Genomic DNA, 26,747 nt, shown 5'->3' with positions numbered 1-26,747 from the left:
ACGATGGGCACATCCTGGCAGTCATCCACCAACGATGGGCACATCCTGGCAGTCATCCACCAACGATGGGCACATCCTGGCAGTCATCCGCCGACGATGGGCACATCCTGGCAGTCATCCGCCGACGATGGGCACATCCTGGCAGTCATCCGCCGACGATGGGCACATCCTGGCAGTCATCCGCCGACGATGGGCACATCCTGGCAGTCATCCGCCGACGATGGGCACATCCTGGCAGTCATCCGCCGACGATGGGCACATCCTGGCAGTCATCCGCCGACGATGGGCACATCCTGGCAGTCATCCGCCGACGATGGGCACATCCTGGCAGTCATCCGCCGACGATGGGCACATCCTGGCAGTCATCCGCCGACGATGGGCACATCCTGGTAGTCATCCGCCGACGATGGGCACATCCTGGCAGTCATGCGCCGAAGATGGGCACATCCTGGCAGTCATCCGCCGACGATGGGCACATCCTGGCAGTCATCCGCCGACGATGGGCACATCCTGGCAGTCATCCGCCGACGATGGGCACATCCTGGCAGTCATCCGCCGACGATGGGCACATCCTGGCAGTCATCCGCCGACGATGGGCACATCCTGGCAGTCATCCGCCGACGATGGGCACATCCTGGCAGCCATCCGCCGACGATGGGCACATACTGGCAGTCATCCGCCGACGATGGGCACATACTGGCAGTCATCCGCCAACGATGGGCACATCCTGGCAGCCATCCGCCGACGATGGGCACATCCTGGCAGCCATCCGCCAATGATGGGCACATTCTGGCAGCTATCCACCAACGATGGGCACATCCTGGCAGCCATTCCCCAACGATTGGCACATCCTGGCAGCCATTCGCCAACAATGGGCACATTCTGGCAGCCATTCGCCAACGATGGGCACATCCTGGCAGCCATTCGCCAACGATGGGCACATCCTGGCAGCCATCTACCGATGATGGGCACATCCTGGCAGCCATCTACCGATGATGGGCACATCCTAGCAATCACCTACTGAAGCAAAGTCCTCAGTTGCACTCACCTTCCTGCGCAAAAGTGAGTGAACCCAGAGAGCCCCTTTAAGTCCATCTGAAATCCCATCTATTCGAGACATATAAAAATAAACACTTCCCAACTTGGAGCATTTTAGATTTTTTTTGCTGAGGTTTTTCTACTGCAGATGAGCCCTGTAAGCACAGATCATTGGGCCCTCCATACACAATGGACTAAATCGTTAACAGGCACGGCCGTCTGTCTACTGTGTATGCGGACCACAGACCATTGATCGTAGAGGAAGCCATCTATCACACATGTCTGATCTCGGCTGCTCTCCCGGAGATAAGCCGCCAGCAAAGATGTGTGGCAGCAGCTCACTCCGAAAACGCAGGAGCGCTCGGCGGGACGACAGACGGTCTATGTGACTGCCAGTCGACCCATCGTTCACCCACCAGCCATCTAATATGTACTCGGGGTCTTGCCCATCTGCTGATCATTGCTCACCTCAACTATTTGATTTTCAGGATTGATGAGTTGGACCTGGGGCACATTCATGCTGACGGCACTGCCAGCTGCATCAGCCTGTAGGAAAAACAGGTCAGGAAAACCTGATCATGCACATAAGTAGGTTTACTCAGACTGTACGGGTAAGAAAATGTACTACATGACTTTTCTAAATTCACTTTGCTCAAAAAATGCTGTTCCCTCCATCATCACAAGATCTCACGTCATATAAAGTCTGTTAAATGGCTCCAATCCTGACCGGACGACCTCCGGAGACCACAGTAGAAGGTCCGTTCTTAGGTCAGGTGGCATCTACCTACTGTATTTTTCGGACTATAAAATACACTTTTTTCACCCAAAATTTGGCAAGAGTCGGCCGATGCTGTATGCCCTGGGCACGAAGGAGGTGGGTGTTCAGAGATGTGCTGCTGCGGGGCGATGCTGTAAGTCCCAGGCTGCTAGGGTGGGGTGCTCAGCGGTGCCCACACGTCAATACGGTGGACTCCGGGAAAATGGTGTCAGGAGTCCGCCCATTGACTGATTTCGATCTCAGGAGATGAGGTCTTGGTCCTAATATCGGAATCTGTGCATGCGTCGCCTCCGGCGGCCATTTTTATGGAGTTCACCGCACTGAAACCAAACAAGTGTGGGGGTTCCGGGCTTTCACAAAATGTTGGCAGAGCCCCTGCACTGCCAAAAACCATTTGCTACCAGCCAGGGACCAAACACGCGTAGTCACCCTGCAGCATCGCACCTCCGAACACCTCCTGTGACACTGCTCCAGCACCGCCGCCCACCCCCCACTAGTAAGCTTAATTTGAACTGTAAGATGGACCCCCACTTGACGGGTTACATTCATTTCCCTATTTTCCTCTTGAAAATTTTTTTTGGGGGGGCGTCTTATGGTCTGGTGCGTCTTATAGTCCGAAAGATACAAGTTCTTCAATGCTGCAGCCAATCACTTGCAATTTCACTAACTCACATCTTTAGTAAATTGTTTTCCTTTTTATATACAATGAGGCACAAATCACGGGGTTAAATCTGAAACTGGATCAGTGATGATAAAACACTTTATATAAAAAAATATATAAAAACACCTCCTGAACAAGAATCGCATAAAAGGAAAGTGTAACCTGTATTGGTGACGCCGTGTAGGACAGAGGGCGGGGGGCGCTGGGGGGAGTCGGGAGGCGTAAAGTTTTGTGTCTTTTCAGCCGTTCGCACAGCAAACTGTAGATAGCACTGTAATTATCGTAGGCGTCCGTTCTGAGAGACTGGATAGAAAGCACAAACATAGAAGACGTAAAAGGAAGGTAAAAACTATAAGAATATAATAAAAAGCAAAAAAATAACCTGGCTAATAAAATGGGATTTTATGTATTTTTTTTACACAACCTAAATCGATCATTCCTAATCGTTAACCCACGAACAAGCATATGCTCGTTTATCAGCTGATCGTGTCTTCTATGAAACCTAAAAAAAAAACCATTTCCATGAAGACAGAGGATGTGCAGCCGACAATCTGCGAATGGCACGGAGGCCGTATGATGGTATTATCGTCAGGCAACCCGCTGCAGATGGTATTAGCCCGCTCGCCTTTATGCCAGCGCCATTGTTAGACCATCAGGTGGTTCTCATAATCTTACCTGTAAGGTGCGGTCCTTGTCCAGGCCCATCTCCACCATGGTGTGCAGGACTTGCTCATTTAGGGGCTCCCTCTGCCTCTCCAGCTTGACGTGCTGGCATTCAGCTATTAACTACAACACAATGTGAACCCTCATTAGCCACAAGTGATAGCGGTCCTTACAGGCAGCGCCCTAAAACCACGACACCTCGACTGGAATGGGTTGTCGGCAAGATAAGTGATGACTAGTTGATGGGTGACGGTCCGATTGCGGGCACCTGCACTGTTTATGTCACTTTTATCCCCCCATTACAATGGCGCACATGCTCAGCCATCGCTCCATTCATCATCTATGAGGCTACAAAGTGATGCACTCCGCTTCCCCATAGAGACTGGAGCAGAAACCAGTGCAAGTCCCACCAATCGCCAAGTAATCCCCTATTCTGCACATAGATACATCTTCCTTTACCTGGACAACCCATTTAAAGGGCTTGCTCAGGATCAGATTCGGCTTCTTAGGACGCAGTCAAATGGTCCTTTAACTCAGACGACAATCACAATGCAATGCTCGGACTGTCCGTCTGCTCTGCTGACCCGACTGACAGCATGTACTTCTATGTGGCTATCACGCTCGGGTCCGAGCATTGCACTGCGATCCTTGTCCGAGTTATACGGCCGTCTGACTGCGCCCATATTCGTCATGTCGGTCTTGCAGCACACAAGCCATCAGATCCCTTTTTTCTCCCCGAATCACCAAGCACAACGCACCTGGATCACATACAGGTTATACATCTTTGAATCACTTCTGCAAATGAATAAAAAAATTAAAAAAAAACACAAAAATACAAAAATATATTGCACTGGCTCACCCTTTCAAAGTCGAGATCCTGCTCTCCCTGACACATCCATTTGTGTTTGCAGATCTGCTCCATCGACAGGCGCTTACTGGGCTCCAAAATCAGCATGTGTCTGATGAGATGTTCACATTCTGTAAGGATGGAGGGAAGCGTCAGCACACGCCGTGCACGTGTCTCCACGGGACCATACATTACACCGTGTCCGACATTCTCCATACCTTCAGATCATTGACGCAAAATAGCTCCCCTCCAGAAGGACGCTGCCCCTCCGGTGCCAACGAAGGGTGGCATTAAATGGGACAGTCGTCTTCCTTTTGGAGAAAAGCTATTTTGCCGCAGCTCCTCTGAAGTACAGGGGGTGTTGGGAATGGGTTACGCTCCGAAAAGGCCATCAATACTGGGGGAAGGGGACTTGGTAGTCCAATACATGACCACATTATACTTTATATAATCACTATTTCTGGTATTACCCACGGATCCAAAGCAAAATCTGCAAGTGCGGCTTCTTGCAAAAAACATGGCCACCAGAATGACGGCTTATCCCCAGCCTCCTGCAATACAGAGGCGGGCACAGCACCGGGCTAGAAATACCCGGGAGTTCAGGAAAAATCCGAAAATCTGCAGCGAATCTGCAACAAAACGTTCATTGCTTGATGTGGATTTCCCCCCAGAAATCAAGGGATGAAAAGCAAATATTAATCATCTGCCGTAAAGACAGGCGACATCGCCAACGCATTTCTGAGGCTTTTTCCATGGGTCTTTTTTAATTCTATTGAGTCCCGAAACTTTACCTGTAGACATGAAAAAAGGGATCCGGAACTTTCCGCTCAAGACCCTGGCCCGCAGGTTTTGTAACGTGCTTCCATCAAATGGGAGGGCGCCGCACACCAACACGTACAAGACGACCCCCAAACTCTGCAAAGAGAAAAAAGAAGAGACATAGAAAAAAAAAAAAGATTATATAAAAGTAGTATACCAGCCAGCCAGCAACCATTGAAGGCTTATTCCCTTCTTCGTAGATGGATACTGTCAGGATAGAGCTTGTAATAACAAGCAATTTTGCAATTTACTGCTTATTAAAATGCGCAGCCGTTCTTGAGATAGTAACATTTTTCTTTTGTTTACAGATCGTTGCCTAGGAGACCGACCACCTCTGCTGTCTAGCTTGTAAGTAGTGCCCTGAGGCTGGCCAGGATTAGGAGGCAACAGTGCTCACCAGCCGTCCTGGTCGGCCTCACAACAGTGGCTCAATAGAAAGGAGCTGGTAAGCGCTGAGCATGGTCTGTTGTCTAGCAGCGGTGGTCGGTTTCCAAGGTAATGAGAAGTGACAAACGAAAATGTGAATATCTCAAGAACGGATTAAAATTGTAATAAACAGTAAATTGAAAAATTGCTTGTACTTATGAGCTCTATCCGACAACATGCATTCATGAAGATGAGAATAATATCTTAATTCAAGATGATGGGGGGGGGCATACGGTGCAGGATGATGCGGCCATTTCTTGGCTTTATGTATAATACAGAAAAATAAATAAAGAATGGTGAAATGTGAACCTGGCCTGAAGGCACTCGCCCCTCTGTGGGGCGTTACGTTATGATACGCAGCCAGCAATCACCACCAGTCCATCATATAGTGTAGGCGTCTGTACAGCGCCCCCTTGTGGTGAGTCCATGTGCATCTGAACTGACCATGATGGGGTCACTGTGCTCCCCCACAACACGGCTGCTGGGTGTTAGCAGAATTACATCAGTTCTGCCATGATCGACATCCACACTGGGAGCAGGGTCCCCCTATAACTCCGCTGCTATGGTGCCCTAAGGAACAATGGAAAATCAGAAGAGTCTGCTACTCACCCAAATGTCGACCTTGGGTCCTTCATACTCCTTTCCTTCAAAAAGTTCCGGTGCTGCATACGGGGGGCTCCCGCACCAAGTCTTCAATAATTGCCCTGGAGTAAACCGGTTACTGAAACCAAAATCTGAAAGACGAAAGTAACGAGAGAGTTATGGATGAAAACCGATGTCGCTCTGCAGGGTACATAACGCTCCGCGACTACGTACGGCTGTGTGCACGGACAACCAGAAATGTCACAGCAGGGTCCATCGCCTCAGGGAGGGATGCTCGAGAAGTAGCGGGAGCAATCAGGGGCCGCAGCAGAGATGTTCTGTGACGTGGGGCCGCAGCAGAGATGTTCTGTGACGTGGTAATGCAGCAGACATGCTCTGTGACGTGGTAATGCAGCAGAGATGTTCTGTGACGTGGGGCCGCAGCAGAGATGCTCTGTGACGTGGCGCCGCAGCAGAGATGCTCAGTGACGTGGTAATACAGCACAGATGCTCTGTGACGTGGGGCCGCAGCAGAGATGCTCTGTGACGTGGGGCCGCAGCAGAGATGCTCTGTGACGTGGGGCCGCAGCAGAGATGCTCTGTGACGTGGGGCCGCAGCAGAGATGCTCTGTGACGTGGTGCCGCAGCAGAGATGCTCTGTGACGTGGGGCCGCAGCAGAGATGCTCTGTGACGTGGGGCCGCAGCAGAGATGCTCTGTGACGTGGGGCCGCAGCAGAGATGCTCTGTGACGTGGGGCCGCAGCAGAGATGCTCTGTGACGTGGTGCCGCAGCAGAGATGCTCTATGACGTGGGGACGCAGCAGAGATGTTCTGTGACGTGGTAATGCAGCAGAGATGCTCTGTGACGTGGGGCCGCAGCAGAGATGTTCTGTGACGTGGGGCCGCAACAGAGATGCTCTATGACGTGGGGACGCAGCAGAGATGTTCTGTGACGTGGTAATGCAGCAGAGATGCTCCGTGACGTGGGGCAGCAGCAGAGATGCTCTGTGACGTGGTGATGCAGCAGAGATGCTCTGTGACGTGGTAATACAGCAGAGATGCTCTGTGACATGGGGCCGCAGCAGAGATGCTCCGACGTGGTGATACAGCAGAGATGCTCTATGATGTGGTAATACAGCAGAGATGCTCTGTGACATGGGGCCGCAGCAGAGATGCTCTGTGACGTGGGGCCGCAGCAGAGATGCTCTGTGACGTGGGGCCGCAGCAGAGATGTTCTGTGACGTGGTAATGCAGCAGAGATGCTCTGTGACGTGGGGCCGCAGCAGAGATGCTCCGACGTGGTGATACAGCAGAGATGCTCTATGATGTGGTAATACAGCAGAGATGCTCTGTGACATGGGGCCGCAGCAGAGATGCTCTGTGACGTGGGGCCGCAACAGAGATGCTCTATGACGTGGGGACGCAGCAGAGATGTTCTGTGATGTGGTGACGCAGCAGAGATGCTCCGTGACGTGGGGCCGCAGCAGAGATGCTCCGTGACGTGGTGATGCAGCAGAGATGCTCTGTGACGTGGGGACGCAGCAGAGATGCTCAGTGATGTGGTGATGCAGCAGAGATGCTCAGTGATGTGGTGATGCAGCAGAGATGCTCAGTGATGTGGGGCCGCAGCAGAGATGCTTTGTGACGTGGTGATACAGCAGAGATGCTCCGTGACGTGGTAATGCAGTAGAGATGCTCTGTGACGTGGGGCCGCAGCAGAGATGCTTTGTGACGTGGTGATACAGCAGAGATGCTCCGTGACGTGGTGATGCAGCAGAGATGCTCTGTGACGTGGGGACGCAGCAGAGATGCTCAGTGATGTGGTGATGCAGCAGAGATGCTCAGTGATGTGGTGATGCAGCAGAGATGCTCAGTGATGTGGTGATGCAGCAGAGATGCTCTATGACGTGGTGATGCAGTAGAGATGCTCTATGACGTGGGGACGCAGCAGAGATGCTCTGTGATGTGGTGATGCAGCAGAGATGCTCTGTGACGTGGGGCCGCAGCAGAGATGTTCTGTGACGTGGGGCCGCAGCAGAGATGCTCTGTGACGTGGGGCCGCAGCAGAGATGCTCTGTGACGTGGCGCCGCAGCAGAGATGCTCTGTGACGTGGGGCCGCAGCAGAGATGCTCTGTGACGTGGGGCCGCAGCAGAGATGCTCTGTGACGTGGGGCCGCAGCAGAGATGCTCTGTGACGTGGTGATGCAGCAGAGATGCTCTGTGATGTGGTGATGCAGCAGAGATGCTCCGACGTGGTGATACAGCAGAGATGCTCTGTGACGTGGGGACGCAGCAGAGATGCTCTGTGATGTGGTGATGCAGCAGAGATGCTCTGTGACGTGGGGCCGCAGCAGAGATGTTCTGTGACGTGGGGCCGCAGCAGAGATGCTCTGTGACGTGGGGCCGCAGCAGAGATGCTCTGTGACGTGGCGCCGCAGCAGAGATGCTCTGTGACGTGGGGCCGCAGCAGAGATGCTCTGTGACGTGGGGCCGCAGCAGAGATGCTCTGTGACGTGGGGCCGCAGCAGAGATGCTCTGTGACGTGGTGATGCAGCAGAGATGCTCTGTGATGTGGTGATGCAGCAGAGATGCTCCGACGTGGTGATACAGCAGAGATGCTCTATGATGTGGTAATGCAGCAGAGATGCTCTGTGACGTGGCGCCGCAGCAGAGATGCTCAGTGACGTGGTAATACAGCAGAGATGCTCTGTGACGTGGGGCCGCAGCAGAGATGCTCTGTGACGTGGGGCCGCAGCAGAGATGCTCTGTGACGTGGGGCCGCAGCAGAGATGTTCTGTGACGTGGGGCCGCAGCAGAGATGCTCTGTGACGTGGGGCCGCAGCAGAGATGCTCTGTGACGTGGGGCAGCAGCAGAGATGCTCTGTGACGTGGGGCCGCAGCAGAGATGTTCTGTGACGTGGGGCCGCAACAGAGATGCTCTATGACGTGGGGACGCAGCAGAGATGCTCTGTGACGTGGTGCTGCAGCAGAGATGCTGTGACGTGGGGCCGCAGCAGAGATGCTCTGTGACGTGGGGCCGCAACAGAGATGCTCTATGACGTGGGGACGCAGCAGAGATGCTCTGTGACGTGGGGCCGCAGCAGAGATGCTCAGTGATGTGGTGATGCAGCAGAGATGCTCAGTGACGTGGTGATGCAGCAGAGATGCTCTGTGACGTGGTGATGCAGTAGAGATGCTCTGTGACGTGGGGCCGCAACAGAGATGCTCTGTGATGTGGTGATGCAGCAGAGATGCTCTGTGACGTGGGGCCGCAGCAGAGATGCTCTGTGACGTGGGGCCGCAGCAGAGATGCTCTGTGACGTGGGGCCGCAGCAGAGATGCTCTGTGATGTGGTGATGCAGCAGAGATGCTCAGTGACGTGGGGCCGCAGCAGAGATGCTCTGTGACGTGGGGCCGCAGCAGAGATGCTCTGTGACGTGGGGCCGCAGCAGAGATGCTCTGTGACGTGGGGCCGCAGCAGAGATGCTCTGTGACGTGGTGATGCAGCAGAGATGCTCAGTGACGTGGGGCCGCAGCAGAGATGCTCTGTGACGTGGGGCCGCAGCAGAGATGCTCTGTGATGTGGTGATGCAGCAGAGATGCTCTGTGACGTGGTAATGCAGCAGAGATACTCTGTGACTTGGGGCCGCAGCAGAGATGCTTTGTGACGTGGTGATACAGCAGAGATGCTCTGTGACGTGGTAATGCAGCAGAGATGCTCTGTGATGTGGTAATGCAGCAGAGATGCTCTGATGTGGTGATGCAGCAGAGATGCTCTGTGATGTGGTAATGCAGCAGAGATGCTCTGTGACGTGGTAATGCAGCAGAGATGCTCTGACGTGGTGGTACAGCAGAGATGCTCTGTGACGTGGGGCCGCAGCAGAGATGCTCTGTGACGTGGTGATGCAGCAGAGATGCTCTGTGATGTGGTAATGCAGCAGAGATGCTCTGTGACGTGGCGCCGCAGTAGAGATGCTCCGACGTGGTGATACAGCAGAGATGCTCTGTGACGTGGGGCCGCAGCAGAGATGCTCTGTGACGTGGGGCCGCAGCAGAGATGCTCTGTGACGTGGGGCCGCAGCAGAGATGCTCTGTGACGTGGGGCCGCAGCAGAGATGCTCTGTGACGTGGTGCCGCAGCAGAGATGCTCTGTGACGTGGTAATGCAGCAGAGATGCTCTGTGACGTGGTAATGCAGCAGAGATGCTCTGTGACGTGGTAATGCAGCAGAGATGCTCTGTGACGTGGTAATGCAGCAGAGATGCTCTGTGACGTGGGGCCGCAGCAGAGATGCTCTGTGACGTGGGGCCGCAGCAGAGATGCTCTGACGTGGGGCCGCAGCAGAGATGCTCTGTGACGTGGTAATGCAGCAGAGATGCTCTGTGACGTGGTAATGCAGCAGAGATGCTCTGTGACGTGGCGCCGCAGCAGAGATGCTCTGTGACGTGGCGCCGCAGCAGAGATGCTCTGTGACGTGGGGCCGCAGCAGAGATGCTCTGTGACGTGGGGCCGCAGCAGAGATGCTTTGTGACGTGGTAATGCAGCAGAGATGCTCTGTGACGTGGTAATGCAGCAGAGATGCTCTGTGACGTGGTAATGCAGCAGAGATGCTCTGTGACGTGGTGATACAGCAGAGATGCTCTGTGATGTGGTGATACAGCAGAGATGCTCTGTGACGTGGGGCCGCAGCAGAGATGCTCTGTGATGTGGTAATGCAGCAGAGATGCTCTGTGACGTGGGGCCGCAGCAGAGATGCTCTGTGATGTGGTGATGCAGCAGAGATCCTCAGTGACGTGGTAATACAGCAGAGATGCTCTGTGACGTGGGGCCGCAGCAGAGATGCTCTGTGACGTGGCGCCGCAGCAGAGATCCTCAGTGACGTGGTAATACAGCAGAGATGCTCTGTGACGTGGGGCCGCAGCAGAGATGCTCTGTGACGTGGGGCCGCAGCAGAGATGCTCTGTGACGTGGGGCCGCAGCAGAGATGCTCTGTGACGTGGCGCCGCAGCAGAGATCCTCAGTGACGTGGTAATACAGCAGAGATGCTCTGTGACGTGGGGCCGCAGCAGAGATGCTCTGTGACGTGGGGCCGCAGCAGAGATGCTCTGTGACGTGGGGCCGCAGCAGAGATGCTCTGTGACGTGGGGCCGCAGCAGAGATGCTCTGTGACGTGGGGCCGCAGCAGAGATGCTCTGTGACGTGGGGCCGCAGCAGAGATGCTCTGTGACGTGGGGCCGCAGCAGAGATGCTCTGTGACGTGGGGCCGCAGCAGAGATGCTCTGTGACGTGGGGCCGCAGCAGAGATGCTCTGTGACGTGGGGCCGCAGCAGAGATGCTCTGTGACGTGGGGCCGCAGCAGAGATGCTCTGTGACGTGGGGCCGCAGCAGAGATGCTCTGTGACGTGGGGCCGCAGCAGAGATGCTCTGTGACGTGGGGCCGCAGCAGAGATGCTCTGTGACGTGGGGCCGCAGCAGAGATGCTCTGTGACGTGGGGCCGCAGCAGAGATGCTCTGTGACGTGGGGCCGCAGCAGAGATGCTCTGTGACGTGGGGCCGCAGCAGAGATGCTCTGTGACGTGGGGCCGCAGCAGAGATGCTCTGTGACGTGGTGCCGCAGCAGAGATGCTCTGTGACGTGGGGCCGCAGCAGAGATGCTCTGTGACGTGGGGCCGCAGCAGAGATGCTCTGTGACGTGGGGCCGCAGCAGAGATGCTCTGTGACGTGGGGCCGCAGCAGAGATGCTCTGTGACGTGGGGCCGCAGCAGAGATGCTCTGTGAAGTGGGGCCGCAGCAGAGATGCTCTGTGACGTGGGGCCGCAGCAGAGATGCTCTGTGACGTGGGGCCGCAGCAGAGATGCTCAGTGACGTGGTGATGCAGCAGAGATGCTCTGTGACGTGGGGCCGCAGCAGAGATGCTCCGACGTGGTGATACAGCAGAGATGCTCTATGATGTGGTAATACAGCAGAGATGCTCTGTGACATGGGGCTGCAGCAGAGATGCTCTGTGACGTGGGGCCGCAACAGAGATGCTCTATGACGTGGGGACGCAGCAGAGATGCTCTGTGACGTGGGGCCGCAGCAGAGATGCTCAGTGATGTGGTGATGCAGCAGAGATGCTCAGTGATGTGGTGATGCAGCAGAGATGCTCAGTGATGTGGTGATGCAGCAGAGATGCTCTATGACGTGGTGATGCAGTAGAGATGCTCTGTGACGTGGGGCCGCAGCAGAGATGCTCTATGACGTGGGGACGCAGCAGAGATGCTCTGTGATGTGGTGATGCAGCAGAGATGCTCTGTGACGTGGGGCCGCAGCAGAGATGTTCTGTGACGTGGGGCCGCAGCAGAGATGCTCTGTGACGTGGGGCCGCAGCAGAGATGCTCCGACGTGGTGATACAGCAGAGATGCTCTATGATGTGGTAATACAGCAGAGATGCTCTGTGACATGGGGCTGCAGCAGAGATGCTCTGTGACGTGGGGCCGCAACAGAGATGCTCTATGACGTGGGGACGCAGCAGAGATGCTCTGTGACGTGGGGCCGCAGCAGAGATGCTCAGTGATGTGGTGATGCAGCAGAGATGCTCAGTGATGTGGTGATGCAGCAGAGATGCTCAGTGATGTGGTGATGCAGCAGAGATGCTCTATGACGTGGTGATGCAGTAGAGATGCTCTGTGACGTGGGGCCGCAGCAGAGATGCTCTATGACGTGGGGACGCAGCAGAGATGCTCTGTGATGTGGTGATGCAGCAGAGATGCTCTGTGACGTGGGGCCGCAGCAGAGATGTTCTGTGACGTGGGGCCGCAGCAGAGATGCTCTGTGACGTGGGGCCGCAGCAGAGATGCTCTGTGACATGGCGCCGCAGCAGAGATGCTCTGTGACGTGGGGCCGCAGCAGAGATGCTCTGTGACGTGGGGCCGCAGCAGAGATGCTCTGTGACGTGGGGCCGCAGCAGAGATGCTCTGTGACGTGGTGATGCAGCAGAGATGCTCTGTGATGTGGTGATGCAGCAGAGATGCTCTGTGATGTGGGGCCGCAACAGAGATGCTCCGACGTGGTGATACAGCAGAGATGCTCTATGATGTGGTAATGCAGCAGAGATGCTCTGTGACGTGGCGCCGCAGCAGAGATGCTCAGTGACGTGGTAATACAGCAGAGATGCTCTGTGACGTGGGGCCACAGCAGAGATGCTCTGTGACGTGGGGCCGCAGCAGAGATGCTCTGTGACGTGGGGCCGCAGCAGAGATGCTCTGTGACGTGGGGCCGCAGCAGAGATGCTCTGTGACGTGGGGCCGCAGCAGAGATGCTCTGTGATGTGGTGATGCAGCAGAGATGCTCTGTGACGTGGGGCCGCAGCAGAGATGCTCTGATGTGGTAATGCAGCAGAGATGCTCTGATGTGGTGATGCAGCAGAGATGCTCTGTGATGTGGTGATGCAGCAGAGATGCTCTGTGATGTGGTAATGCAGCAGAGATGCTCTGATGTGGTGATGCAGCAGAGATGCTCTGTGATGTGGTGATGCAGCAGAGATGCTCTGACGTGGTGGTACAGCAGAGATGCTCTGTGACGTGGGGCCGCAGCAGAGATGCTCTGTGATGTGGTGATGCAGCAGAGATGCTCTGTGATGTGGTAATGCAGCAGAGATGCTCTGTGACGTGGCGCCGCAGTAGAGATGCTCCGACGTGGTGATACAGCAGAGATGCTCTATGATGTGGTAATGCAGCAGAGATGCTCAGTGACGTGGCGCCGCAGCAGAGATGCTCAGTGACGTGGTAATACAGCAGAGATGCTCTGTGACGTGGGGCCGCAGCAGAGATGCTCTGTGACGTGGGGCCGCAGCAGAGATGCTCTGTGACGTGGGGCCGCAGCAGAGATGCTCTGTGACGTGGTGCCGCAGCAGAGATGCTCTGTGACGTGGTAATGCAGCAGAGATGCTCTGTGACGTGGTAATGCAGCAGAGATGCTCTGTGACGTGGTAATGCAGCAGAGATGCTCTGTGACGTGGTAATGCAGCAGAGATGCTCTGTGACGTGGTAATGCAGCAGAGATGCTCTGTGACGTGGGGCCGCAGCAGAGATGCTTTGTGACGTGGTAATGCAGCAGAGATGCTCTGTGACGTGGTAATGCAGCAGAGATGCTCTGTGACGTGGTAATGCAGCAGAGATGCTCTGTGACGTGGTGATACAGCAGAGATGCTCTGTGATGTGGTGATACAGCAGAGATGCTCTGTGACGTGGGGCCGCAGCAGAGATGCTCTGTGATGTGGTAATGCAGCAGAGATGCTCTGTGATGTGGTGATGCAGCAGAGATGCTCTGTGATGTGGTGATGCAGCAGAGATCCTCAGTGACGTGGTAATACAGCAGAGATGCTCTGTGACGTGGGGCCGCAGCAGAGATGCTCTGTGACGTGGCGCCGCAGCAGAGATCCTCAGTGACGTGGTAATACAGCAGAGATGCTCTGTGACGTGGGGCCGCAGCAGAGATGCTCTGTGACGTGGGGCCGCAGCAGAGATGCTCTGTGACGTGGCGCCGCAGCAGAGATCCTCAGTGACGTGGTAATACAGCAGAGATGCTCTGTGACGTGGGGCCGCAGCAGAGATGCTCTGTGACGTGGGGCCGCAGCAGAGATGCTCTGTGACGTGGGGCCGCAGCAGAGATGCTCTGTGACGTGGGGCCGCAGCAGAGATGCTCTGTGACGTGGGGCCGCAGCAGAGATGCTCTGTGACGTGGGGCCGCAGCAGAGATGCTCTGTGACGTGGGGCCGCAGCAGAGATGCTCTGTGACGTGGGGCCGCAGCAGAGATGCTCTGTGACGTGGGGCCGCAGCAGAGATGCTCTGTGACGTGGGGCCGCAGCAGAGATGCTCTGTGACGTGGGGCCGCAGCAGAGATGCTCTGTGACGTGGGGCCGCAGCAGAGATGCTCTGTGACGTGGTGCCGCAGCAGAGATGCTCTGTGACGTGGGGCCGCAGCAGAGATGCTCTGTGACGTGGGGCCGCAGCAGAGATGCTCTGTGACGTGGGGCCGCAGCAGAGATGCTCTGTGACGTGGGGCCGCAGCAGAGATGCTCTGTGACGTGGGGCCGCAGCAGAGATGCTCTGTGACGTGGGGCCGCAGCAGAGATGCTCTGTGACGTGGGGCCGCAGCAGAGATGCTCAGTGACGTAGGGCCGCAGCAGAGATGCTCTGTGACGTGGGGCCGCAGCAGAGATGCTCTGTGACGTGGGGCCGCAGCAGAGATGCTCTGTGATTTGGCACTCGTCTTTGAAGACAGATGATGAAGGGGAGTGAGGCTTAATTTCAGCAGCCGACCATTATGTTGTGCGCGTAGCTAAGCAGCCAGCAAAACGACAGCGGCAGAGAACGCAAGAACGTCCCGTGCCAAAATAGGGGGTTCAGGAGAGATCGCTCCCGGCTGATCCAGCGTGTGTACGGGAGTCTCAACTACAACCACAGTATGCAATGAGATTAATCCAGAACGCCCATCGGTTCACCACACGTTTCACTCCTTGTAAAAATATCCGGGTCAAACCAACGGAAAATTTCCGGCCTTACTCGGACAGGGATGGGTACAGGCGGGGACGCCGGCCATTAGAGGCAGACAGCACTGTGGGTGCAGCGAAGCGAGCGATTTGTTTGAGACAAACAAGGATCAGAAAAAGTGTTTAACGTTCACATCCGAGGTCTGCAGCAGAAAAACAAGCAGCGGTCCTGACAGGACATCAGCATTTCCATCCTACTCATCAGATGACTGTGCTCAGCCGCTGCCAAAGCAAACAGCAGATGGGAGTATCGGCAGCGCCTCCGGAGCAGCGCTCATCCGCAGGATTCCCAGTAACAGTCACTTCCTTCATACTCCACTATATAGAGACGTGGCCGGGCCACGGACTGCCAGTATGAGCTGCGCTAACGCCCGCCGCCGACAATGCATCTAGAAGCAAAAAAAGGGGTCCGCTTTTGTGCAGAGAGAAGGCACCGCTCTTGTTGAGCAATTCTGCCGCTTGGCCTTATTCACTTGAATGGACTAACGTGCAATTCCAAACACAACCCATACGCAAGGGTGGCGCTGTGTCTGAAGAAAAAAAAAAGCTAAATATTTGTGCTAAACCTGTGCGCTGGGGTATGTAATAAAATGCAGCCACGAGGTAAGAGGCCATGGCTCAGGCTTCCCTGTGGAACAGCGGCCCCTTCCTACAGTGCCATCACCCCCCTCATCATCCAGGACCACCGTCTGGCCGAGCCTACCAGCCATGATTTACCTTTGTGGTTCTGCACCTGTAGGGTCATTGGTGACACACGCTCATCAGATCCCAGGGACCGGTGACCGCACGTCCACCTCTTGTAGTATTCGTCAGTACTCTCCGAGTCCTCAGCCCCCAATATTTCTATTATTCCCCCAGAACAGTCGCATTCGCACATGACACAGGTGAAAGAACAATGGTTTCAAGAGTGTATAAAATCTTAAAGGGAGTTTCCTCAACATCACAAATGGGAAACTTTGCAGGGCGCTTGTAAAAACTAAGCAATGTATGTACCCCTTACTAAAATTCCTCTCCAATGTCAGTAACAGAGGGGTCTTTACATTTTATAGTTTACTGCTCATTGCCTCGGTTACCAGCCACCGCTGCAGTCTATCAGAAGTGGCCGATCCATTAGGTAAGGAGTGCAGCGCTTACAAGCTCTTGAAGCTTGGTGGATCGCTAGATCTGGTCAGCTTCAGTGACACGTTGTTCCTCCGATGTGGCAATGCTGATGCCGCCGGTCCGAGCCGCCAATCATCAGGAGCTCTCTGCCCCCAGACAAGCAGGATATCAGGAGGCAGAGGAGCGGCGCGCTCCTGATGACTGAGCGATTCATACAGGTTCACCATGGTTCTGACCGTCGCCCTTTGTGAAAACTGAGCAATGTCGGTGAGGTGTACAAATGCAGCGGTGGGGAGGGTAGCCACATTTCATTCTGATTTCTGGCCACTCACCGGCAATCTTGATATTGAGGTTTGCATCAAGCAATAAATTCTCAGCCTTCAGATCTCGGTGCACGATATTCCTACAGTGACAGAAGTGGACGGCGGCGACAATCTGCTTAAACTTCTTGCGCGCTTCTTTCTCTGCCATCCGCCCGTGAGCCACAAGGTGATCTGTAATGCAAAAAAGGACGGTCAGGTGATGGCGAGCAAGTACCAGTTACCACTCTGCACGGTCAGCGGGTATCGGGCACGTCTTATCCTATAGATCAGGACATGGGCACCGCGCATCACGGGCACCGCCAATGTGGAAGTGCACGATGCATGATGACCCTGTGCTAACAGGCAGGAACTCTTAGGCTGGTGTTCTACTTTGGCACTGATGAGGGGGGGAAGGCTGCAATGTCACATCACATCTAAAGACAGTCAATGGGGCTGTGATGCCACCGGCGACATGCCGAAATGTGACTGTCACACTGCTGAATTTTTGGGTGCAGGTAACGGCAATGCTGACCCCTAAGGGCCAAAAGAGAGTACTACACTGTACGAAAATTCATCACTTGTTATGGGAATAATTAGAAAAGTAGTTCAATAACGAGACTGCAGCCTAAAAGTGCATGAGTCCGTCTCCACACAGGAGGGATATTGAGCTACCGACAATGATTTTACAGCAGGATCAGTGGTCGAATGAACGATTTATAGTTTGTGGACTGATTGCCAACGTGATTACAAGGGTCAGGGATCAGAAGTGAGCTTTATTATAAATGGGATACACATCTACAAAAAAAAAAAAAATCTACGTTGTGCGGATCTGACGATGTATATATAGACCCAGACATATCAAAGCGTATACTGCGGTATGTAAAAGCTGGGGCACATCTGGTCACTCTTGTTGTTAAAGTTAAGCAAGGTGAAGATGAAATGATCTCTAAAAGGGCTGAAGTTACAGATGACACATTCCCTTTGTATTTTAGGCAGAATATATATATATCTATAATATAACGCTGGAAGCGTCACTCTGTCCGAAGCCTTTATAGACTGCGCAGGCGCAAGCGCCGGCGCAGTCTGGCCCCCACAGAGTGACGCTCCCAGGAGATCGCAGTATACGTAAACACTGAACGCATACCGCGATCTCCACCGGAGAGTCAGGGACCGTGGACGCGCCAGGAGGGTGAGTATTATATTCACCTGTCCTCCGTTCCAGCGCTGCGTGCGGCTCCGTCTCCCGGCTCCTCTGCTGTGACGCCGGCGCCGGAAAGCGCGGACTGCGCAGGCGCCGATTCCTGCTGCCGGAATCAGCGCCTGCGCAGTCCGCGCTTTCCGGCGCCGTTTTCTTGAAGACACACTCTGGCTCCACTGCAGGTGTGTCTTCAAGAAAATGGCGCCGGAAAGCGCGGACTGCGCAGGCGCCGATTCCTGCTGCCGGAATCGGCGCCTGCGCAGTCCGCGCTTTCCGGCGCCGTTTTCTTGAAGACACACCTGTAGTGGAGCCGGACAATAGGTGAGTATGGTGTTTTTTTTTTTTTATATGGCAACAGCATACGGGGGGCATATAATACAATGGTGGCGCAGGATGGCAGCAGCACATGACAAAACGGGCGCAGGATGGCAGCAGCACATGACAGAACGGGCGCAGGATGGCAGCAGCACATGACAGAACGGGCGCAGGATGGGAGCAGCACATGACAGAACTGGCGCAGGATGGCAGCAGCACATGATAGAACGGGCGCAGGATGGCAGCAGCACATGACAGAACGGGCGCAGGATGTGAGCAGCACATGACAGAACAGGGGAGCAGCACATGACAGAACAGGGGAGCAGCACATGACAGAACGGGGGCGCAGGATGGCAGCAGCACATGACAGAACAGGGGAGCAGGATGGGAGCAGCACATGACAGAACGGGCGCAGGATGGCAGCAGCACATGACAGAACGGGCGCAGGATGGCAGCACCACATGACAGAACGGGCGCAGGATGGCAGCAGCACATGACAGAACGGGCGCAGGATGGGAGCAGCACATGACAGAACGGGCGCAGGATGGGAGCAGCACGACAGAACAGGGGAGCAGGATGGGAGCAGCACATGACAGAACGGGCGCAGGATGGCAGTAGCACATGACAGAACGGGGGCGCAGGATGGCAGCAGCACATGACAGAACAGGGGAGCAGGATGGGAGCAGCACATGACAGAAAGGGGGCGCAGGATGGGAGCAGCACATGAGAACGGGGCGCATGATGGCAGCAGCACATGACAGAACGGGCGCAGGATGGCAGCAGCACATGACAGAACGGGCGCAGGATGGCAGCAGCACATGACAGAACGGGCGCAGGATGGGAGCAGCACATGACAGAACGGGGGAGCAGCACATGACAGAACGGGGGTGCAGGATGGGAGCAGCACATGACAGGATGGGAGCAGCACATGACAGGATGGGGATGCAGGATGGAGCAGCACATGACAGGATGGAGACCATATACCAATATAAATGCTCGCCACCCGGGCGTAGAACGGGTTCAATAGCTAGTATATATATATATATATATACATACACACACACAGTGGGGCAAAAAAGTATTTAGTCAGTCAGCAATAGTGCAAGTTCCACCACTTAAAAAGATGAGAGGCGTCTGTAATTTACATCATAGGTAGACCTCAACTATGGGAGACAAACTGAGAAAAAAAAAATCCAGAAAATCACATTGTCTGTTTTTTTATCATTTTATTTGCCTATTATGGTGGAAAATAAGTATTTGGTCAGAAACAAAATTTCATCTCAATACTTTGTAATATATCCTTTGTTGGCAATGACAGAGGTCAAACGTTTTCTGTAAGTCTTCACAAGGTTGCCACACACTGTTGTTGGTATGTTGGCCCATTCCTCCATGCAGATCTCCTCTAGAGCAGTGATGTTTTTGGCTTTTCGCTTGGCAACACGGACTTTCAACTCCCTCCAAAGGTTTTCTATAGGGTTGAGATCTGGAGACTGGCTAGGCCACTCCAGGACCTTGAAATGCTTCTTACGAAGCCACTCCTTCGTTGCCCTGGCGGTGTGCTTTGGATCATTGTCATGTTGAAAGACCCAGCCACGTTTCATCTTCAATGCCCTTGCTGATGGAAGGAGGTTTGCACTCAAAATCTCACGATACATGGCCCCATTCATTCTTTCATGTACCCGGATCAGTCATCCTGGCCCCTTTGCAGAGAAACAGCCCCAAAGCATGATGTTTCCACCACCATGCTTTACAGTAGGTATGGTGTTTCATGGATGCAACTCAGTATTCTTTTTCCTCCAAACACGACAAGTTGTGTTTCTACCAAACAGTTCCAGTTTGGTTTCATCAGACCATAGGACATTCTCCCAAAACTCCTCTGGATCATCCAAATGCTCTCTAGCAAACTTCAGACGGGCCCGGACATGTACTGGCTTAAGCAGTGGGACACGTCTGGCACTGCAGGATCTGAGTCCATGGTGGCGTAGTGTGTTACTTATGGTAGGCCTTGTTACATTGGTCCCAGCTCTCTGCAGTTCATTCACTAGGTCCCCCCGCGTGGTTCTGGGATTTTTGCTCACCGTTCTTGTGATCATTCTGACCCCACGGGGTGGGATTTTGCGTGGAGCCCCAGATCGAGGGAGATTATCAGTGGTCTTGTATGTCTTCCATTTTCTAATTATTGCTCCCACTGTTGATTTCTTCACTCCAAGCTGGTTGGCTATTGCAGATTCAGTCTTCCCAGCCTGGTGCAGGGCTACAATTTTGTTTCTGGTGTCCTTTGACAGCTCTTTGGTCTTCACCATAGTGGAGTTTGGTGTCAGACTGTTTGGGGGTGTGCACAGGTGTCTTTTTATACTGATAACAAGTTTAAACAGGTGCCATTACTACAGGTAATGAGTGGAGGAAAGAGGAGACTCTTAAAGAAGAAGTTACAGGTCTGTGAGAGCCAGAAATCTTGATTGTTTGTTTCTGACCAAATACTTATTTTCCACCATAATATGCAAATAAAATGTTAAAAAAACAGACAATGTGATTTTCTGGATTTTTTTTTCTCAGTTTGTCTCCCATAGTTGAGGTCTACCTAAGGCTACGTTCACATTAGCGTTTCCCGACGCTGCGTCGGGAAACGCAGCGGCGACGCACGCGTCATGCGCCCCTATGTTTAACATGGGGGACGCATGCGTTTTTCTTGTTGCGTTTTCCGACACGTGCGTCGTTTTTGACGCTAGCGTCGGACGCAAGAAAATGCAACAAGTTGCATTTTTCTTGCGTCGGATTTTCGTCAAAAAACGACGCACGCGTCGAAAAACGCAGCGTTTTTGCGTGCGTCGCCGACGCAGCGGCACGCAACGCTAGTGTGAACGTAGCCTATGATGTAAATTACAGACACCTCTCATCTTTTTAAGTGGTGAAACTTGCACTATTGCTGACTGACTAAATACTTTTTTGCCCCACTGTGTATATGTGTGTATATATATATATATATATATATATATATATATATATATATATAAATATATACGGTACATATTAGTCATTTTTTACATTTTAACAATTACAAAAGGAAAATGGACCGATGCATAAGTTTGGGCACCCTTGGAGATTTGTGTGCTCAGATAACTTTGACCAAGGTTTGTGACTTTATCCTGTTAGGGTTATGGCTTGTTCACCATCATTGTTAGGAAAGGCCAGGTGATGCAAATTTCACAGCTTCATAAAAACCCAGAATCCTCTATCCTTGTGCCAAAAACCAGCAGCCATGGGTTCTTCTAAGCAGCTGCCTGGCACTCTTTAAATAAAAATGGTGGAGGCCCACAAAGCAGGAAAAGGCTAGAAGATAGAAAACCATTTTGAAGTTGTCCTTTTCCTCAGATTGAAATGTAATTAAGAAATGGCAGATACCAGGAACAGTGGAGGTCAAGATAAGGTCTGGAAAACCAAGCAAAAATTTCAGTGAGAGCTGCTCGTAGGATTGCTAGAGAGGCAAATCAGAACCCCGGCTTGAGGGCAAAACGGGTGGGCGGCGAGGGACGGGCGGAAGGGGGCAAGAAGGGAAGGGGGCAAGCAGAAAGGCAAAAAAGGATTTAAATTCCAAGGCATACTATACAGTAAAGAGAAAGGAATACCAAGAGCACCGTGGAGGACGATTCCTTACCAATGTTCTCAGAAAGTCGAGCACTACAGCCACAAGATCCCCGGAGACGCCGGGCTCAGCCAAGTCTCTATTATTTTATACAGCACATTGTGGACGTTCATACGGGTTTGTTTTGTAAGGTTGGAGCTACGCAGCCACTATTGCCCATGACAGACGTGGCGCGGGCGCGGTATTCACTACACCTTTGTTACGCCGCAGCACAGTGTCAGTGAATGGGGTTGTGTTGTAACTCGCCGTTTGCTGCAACCACACACAAGTCACAATAATCTAAATTGCAGAAATGTTCATGGCCTAAGACTACAGGACGGCATCTGGGGTATAGAAATCTGCGGGAGCCCCTCTTGGAATAGGCAGGGTGCATGGAGGTCCGCAGACGTGGCGGAGGTCTCCTCTCAGCACATCTCGTATCCGGCGCTTTCCTTTATTTTACATTGCCACATCCCATGCACTGAATATCTGTATACCATTGGATTTGACGTCTCGCTCAAACAGTTCCTTGTTGCAAAAAAAGGTGAAAAATTCAGTACAAGCCTGACAGCTGCAGCTTGTACTGAGCAATGAGGGACCTCAGCAGAGAGGAGGGACTCTGAGGAGCTGCCAACTCGGACTAGGTGGGAGGTGACAAAGGAAAAATGTAAAAAAAAGGATCACACAGCTGTTCTGACATGGATAAGTAATTACGTAAGCACGTCAGCCTCAATAGGTAGACCAAACCTAGGGATATTGTGAAATCGCTGCAAAGTTGCATTATTGTCTGAGTCTTATGGGTCCTGGAGGCCGACCCGACTTTGTACTGTAAACAATGGAGGTCCATTTTGCCCCTGTCCCACTTCAGGGTACAAGCGAGAAGCGTCCTGGTCTTTGGGAAGGAGGCTGATGGAGGAGACCTATTTATAGGGGCGGCGGATGGAGGAATGCAAGGAAACCAACATGTTTCTCCAATGCTAGACTATTTGGACAGAAAGGAGGAGGGGGCAACGGAGGCAGGGGAGCTGTGCTGACAAAAAAGGGCTCAGAACAGGATGTACTGCCAAAAAAAGGGGGCAACGGGATCTCCCCCAACGCCTCCAGAAATTAGGACATTCTGCTAGAGGTTCAATGTTTTCACTTTTAATCCCATTGATTTCTTAATTCCCTGCAGTGACGAATGAAATTTGTTCTGGCGATTAAGGGTGACAATGCACGACGACGACTAACCCCAATATATCCCCCCCCCCCTGTTTAATCTCACCTGACAGAAAAGGAAGGGTTAAATGATGTTATGACTCCCACACACACGATACATCCTGTTTACAGCGTCAGGCTGCTGCATGCACGGCGGACCCGTATCTCATTCACAGTCACGCGGCCCAATTAACCCTTCCCCGACTCGTGAGGAGGGCTACACGCTCACAGGCACGCTGCTGCCGCGGGTCTCAGCTCACATTTAGGTGCGAATATAAAACTCCCTGGAGCCATAAAGTTCAGATGTGAGATGGCCGTCCACTCGGCACAGAGACGAAACTTACCGAATATCTCCCCTCCGCTGGCATATTCTGTCACCAGGTAGATCATCCGCTCCGTCTCCATCACCTGTAGCAGAAAGATAAAGGCAGATGGTAAAGGAGATGTAGAAGGAACAATGGACTCCACGTTCTCAGCAATGGGACTGCCCTAAATATACAGTGAAGTCCGAGCCCCGCGGCACCTACCGAGGCCAGCAGCGCCTACCGAGCCCCGCAGCGCCTACCGAGCCCCGCAACACCCACCGAGCCCCGCGGCACCTACCGAGCCCCGCGGCACCTACCGAATCCCGCAACACCCACCGAGCCCCGCGGCACCCACCGAGCCCCGCAACACCCACCGAGCCCAGCAACACCTACCGAGCCCCGCGGCACCCACCGAGCCCCGCGGCACCCACCGAGCCCCGCGGCACCCACCGAGCCCCGCGGCACCCACCGAGCCCCGCGGCACCCACCGAGCCCCGCAACACCCACCGAGCCCAGCAACACCTACCGAGCCCCGCGGCACCCACCGAGCCCCGCGGCACCCACCGAGCCCCGCGGCACCCACCGAGCCCCGCGGCACCCACCGAGCCCCGCGGCACCCACCGAGCCCCGCGGCACCCACCGAGCCCCGCGGCACCCACCGAGCCCCGCGGCACCCACCGAGCCCCGCGACACCCACCGAGCCCCGCGACACCCACCGAGCCCAGCGACACCTACCGAGCCCCGCGGCACCCACCGAGCCCTGCGGTACCTACAGAGCCCAGCAACACCCACCGAGCCCCGCAACTCCTACCGAGCCCCGCGGCGCCCACCGAGCCCCGCAGCGCCTACCGAGCCCCGCAACACCCACCGAGCCCCGCGGCACCTACCGAGCCCCGCGGCACCTACCGAATCCCGCAACACCCACCGAGCCCCGCGGCACCCACCGAGCCCCGCAACACCCACCGAGCCCAGCAACACCTACCGAGCCCCGCGGCACCCACCGAGCCCCGCGGCACCCACCGAGCCCCGCGGCACCCACCGAGCCCCGCGGCACCCACCGAGCCCCGCGGCACCCACCGAGCCCCGCGGCACCCACCGAGCCCCGCAACACCCACCGAGCCCAGCAACACCTACTGAGCCCCGCGGCACCCACCGAGCCCCGCGGCACCCACCGAGCCCCGCGGCACCCACCGAGCCCCGCGGCACCCACCGAGCCCCGCGGCACCCACCGAGCCCCGCGGCACCCACCGAGCCCCGCGGCACCCACCGAGCCCCGCGACACCCACCGAGCCCCGCGACACCCACCGAGCCCAGCGACACCTACCGAGCCCCGCGGCACCCACCGAGCCCTGCGGTACCTACAGAGCCCAGCAACACCCACCGAGCCCCGCAACTCCTACCGAGCCCCGCGGCGCCCACCGAGCCCCGCAACACCTACCGAGCCCCGCAACTCCTACCGAGCCCCGCGGCACCTACCGAGCCCCGCAACGCCTACCGAGCCCCGCAACTCCTACCGAGCCCCGCGGCGCCCACCGAGCCCCGCAACGCCTACCGAGCCCCGCAACTCCTACCGAGCCCCGCGGCGCCCACCGAGCCCCGCAACACCCACCGAGCCCCGCGGCACCCACCGAGCCCCGCAACACCTACCGAGCCCCGCAACACCTACCGAGCCCCGCAACACCTACCGAGCCCCGCAACACCTACCGAGCCCCGCAACACCTACCGAGCCCCGCAACACCTACCGAGCCCCGCAACACCTACCGAGCCCCGCAACACCTACCGAGCCCCGCAACACCTACCGAGCCCCGCAACACCTACCGAGCCCAGCAACACCTACCGAGCCCCGCGGCACCTACCGAGCCCAGCGGCACCTACAGAGCCCAGCGGGACCTACCGAGCCCTGCAGCCCCTACAGACCAGACTGACATCAGTATCGGGGTCAGGAAATCGTAACTGCATCACCACGGGGCAACTTACCAAGAGTACATAGCCCAATATATAGGGGTACTCCCACCTGACAGTGTAAGAGTGGGAGGCGGGCAACGGGAGCCACGGGCAACGGTCAACGGGAGCCACGGTCAACGGGAGCCACGGGCGTTGACCTTTAGCTCCACGTTTTGGATGTAGCAATCTTAAAAGTCAACATAAAACCTTTAAAAGCTTCTTGGAGTTTCTGGTTTTGGCTTCTTATCCCATGTCATGTGGCAGTGACACTGCTGGAATCAGGCTCTCTGCTCCATAAAATTATGCTACTCTCAGATGGAGTAGCAAAAAACAACGGGTGACAGATTCCCTTTAAAAAGTAGATTTTTACGTTTTAGGATTACCACCCCAATATGTGGCATTAGAAGTCCAAGCCTTTTCCTCTCTGAAGAGACTATCTGTATATTGAAATTCCAGAGGAGCATTGCATGGCCTATAAGTCTCCTTAAACTGACTTGGAACTCTCGAAAAGGAGATATATTACCCATTCAACCCACAAAGCAGCCTGCAGAAGTGGTAAATAAAGCCTGGCCCATAAAGTTCTCCAACATCACTTAGAGCTCGGTGGGGGTCCCACCTTTAGGACCCCCGTGATTCTAAGAATAGGGGGTCGGCAGCGCTGCTTTATAGACTTTTCTCTACGTTACTGAATTTCCAGCCACCAGTTGCAGAGCAGCTTTTAAGTCAATAGGGCCGATTGTGGCACGCTGGGGGGGCAGAGCTGTGCCATGTATGGGAAAACGCAAGGGTATGAAGAGCTGAAGACTTACAGTTCGGGACCGATGAAGGTCCCAGCGTAACACAGCGGCAGCACGCTGCAGACATCATCCTGCTGAGCGCATTTTACAATCTGTAGAAAGTAGTTTCTTTGTGCAGATTTTATTCACTTTACTATTGCAACGCATGGGGTGAAATTCACAACAAAATGCACATGAAACATTTTGATGTGGAAAATCCTCAATATGTGCATCTGTCCTTAACCCCTTTATGACCAGAGCTTTTCTAGGTTTTGCATTTTTGTTCCCCTCCTCCCCGTAGCCATAACTTTTTTATTTTTCCGTCAATATGGCCATGTGAGGGCTTGGGTTTTGCGGGACGAGTTTTACTTTTGAACGACATCATTGGTTTTACCATGTCGTGTACTAGGAAATGGGAAAAATATACAAGTGCGGAGAAATTGCAAAAAAAGTGCAATCCCACACTAGTTTTTCATTTGGCTTTTTTGCTAGGTTCACTAAATGCTAAAACTGACCTGCCATTATGATTCTCCAGGTCAGTACGAGTTCATAGACACCAAACATGACTAGGTTCATTTTTATCTAAGAGGTGAAAAAAAAATCCAAACTTTGCTTAAAAAAAAACAAAAAAAAAAACCT

General features: G+C 54.3%; 1 protein-coding gene across 1 annotated transcript in view; it reads right to left on the bottom strand.

The window, feature by feature from the left end:
• SIK3 (SIK family kinase 3) overlaps positions 1-26,747 on the bottom strand; it is a 96,158-nt gene that overhangs the window by 22,224 nt on the left and 47,187 nt on the right. The window contains exons 3-10 of the mRNA XM_069741454.1: positions 23,428-23,491; positions 16,782-16,943; positions 5,842-5,966; positions 4,779-4,902; positions 4,000-4,118; positions 3,153-3,263; positions 2,640-2,780; positions 1,507-1,584 (exon numbers count right to left, since the gene is read on the bottom strand). Of these exons, the coding sequence (XP_069597555.1) occupies positions 1,507-1,584; positions 2,640-2,780; positions 3,153-3,263; positions 4,000-4,118; positions 4,779-4,902; positions 5,842-5,966; positions 16,782-16,943; positions 23,428-23,491 (924 nt within the window). The remainder of the gene's footprint in view (positions 1-1,506; positions 1,585-2,639; positions 2,781-3,152; positions 3,264-3,999; positions 4,119-4,778; positions 4,903-5,841; positions 5,967-16,781; positions 16,944-23,427; positions 23,492-26,747) is intronic.

This window comes from Ranitomeya imitator, chromosome 10 (genome assembly GCF_032444005.1).
Source record: "Ranitomeya imitator isolate aRanImi1 chromosome 10, aRanImi1.pri, whole genome shotgun sequence".
NCBI classification, from domain to species: Eukaryota; Metazoa; Chordata; class Amphibia; order Anura; family Dendrobatidae; genus Ranitomeya; species Ranitomeya imitator.
The sequence above is the reverse complement of the archived record's forward strand: the minus strand, read 5'-3'. Positions and strand labels throughout refer to the sequence as shown.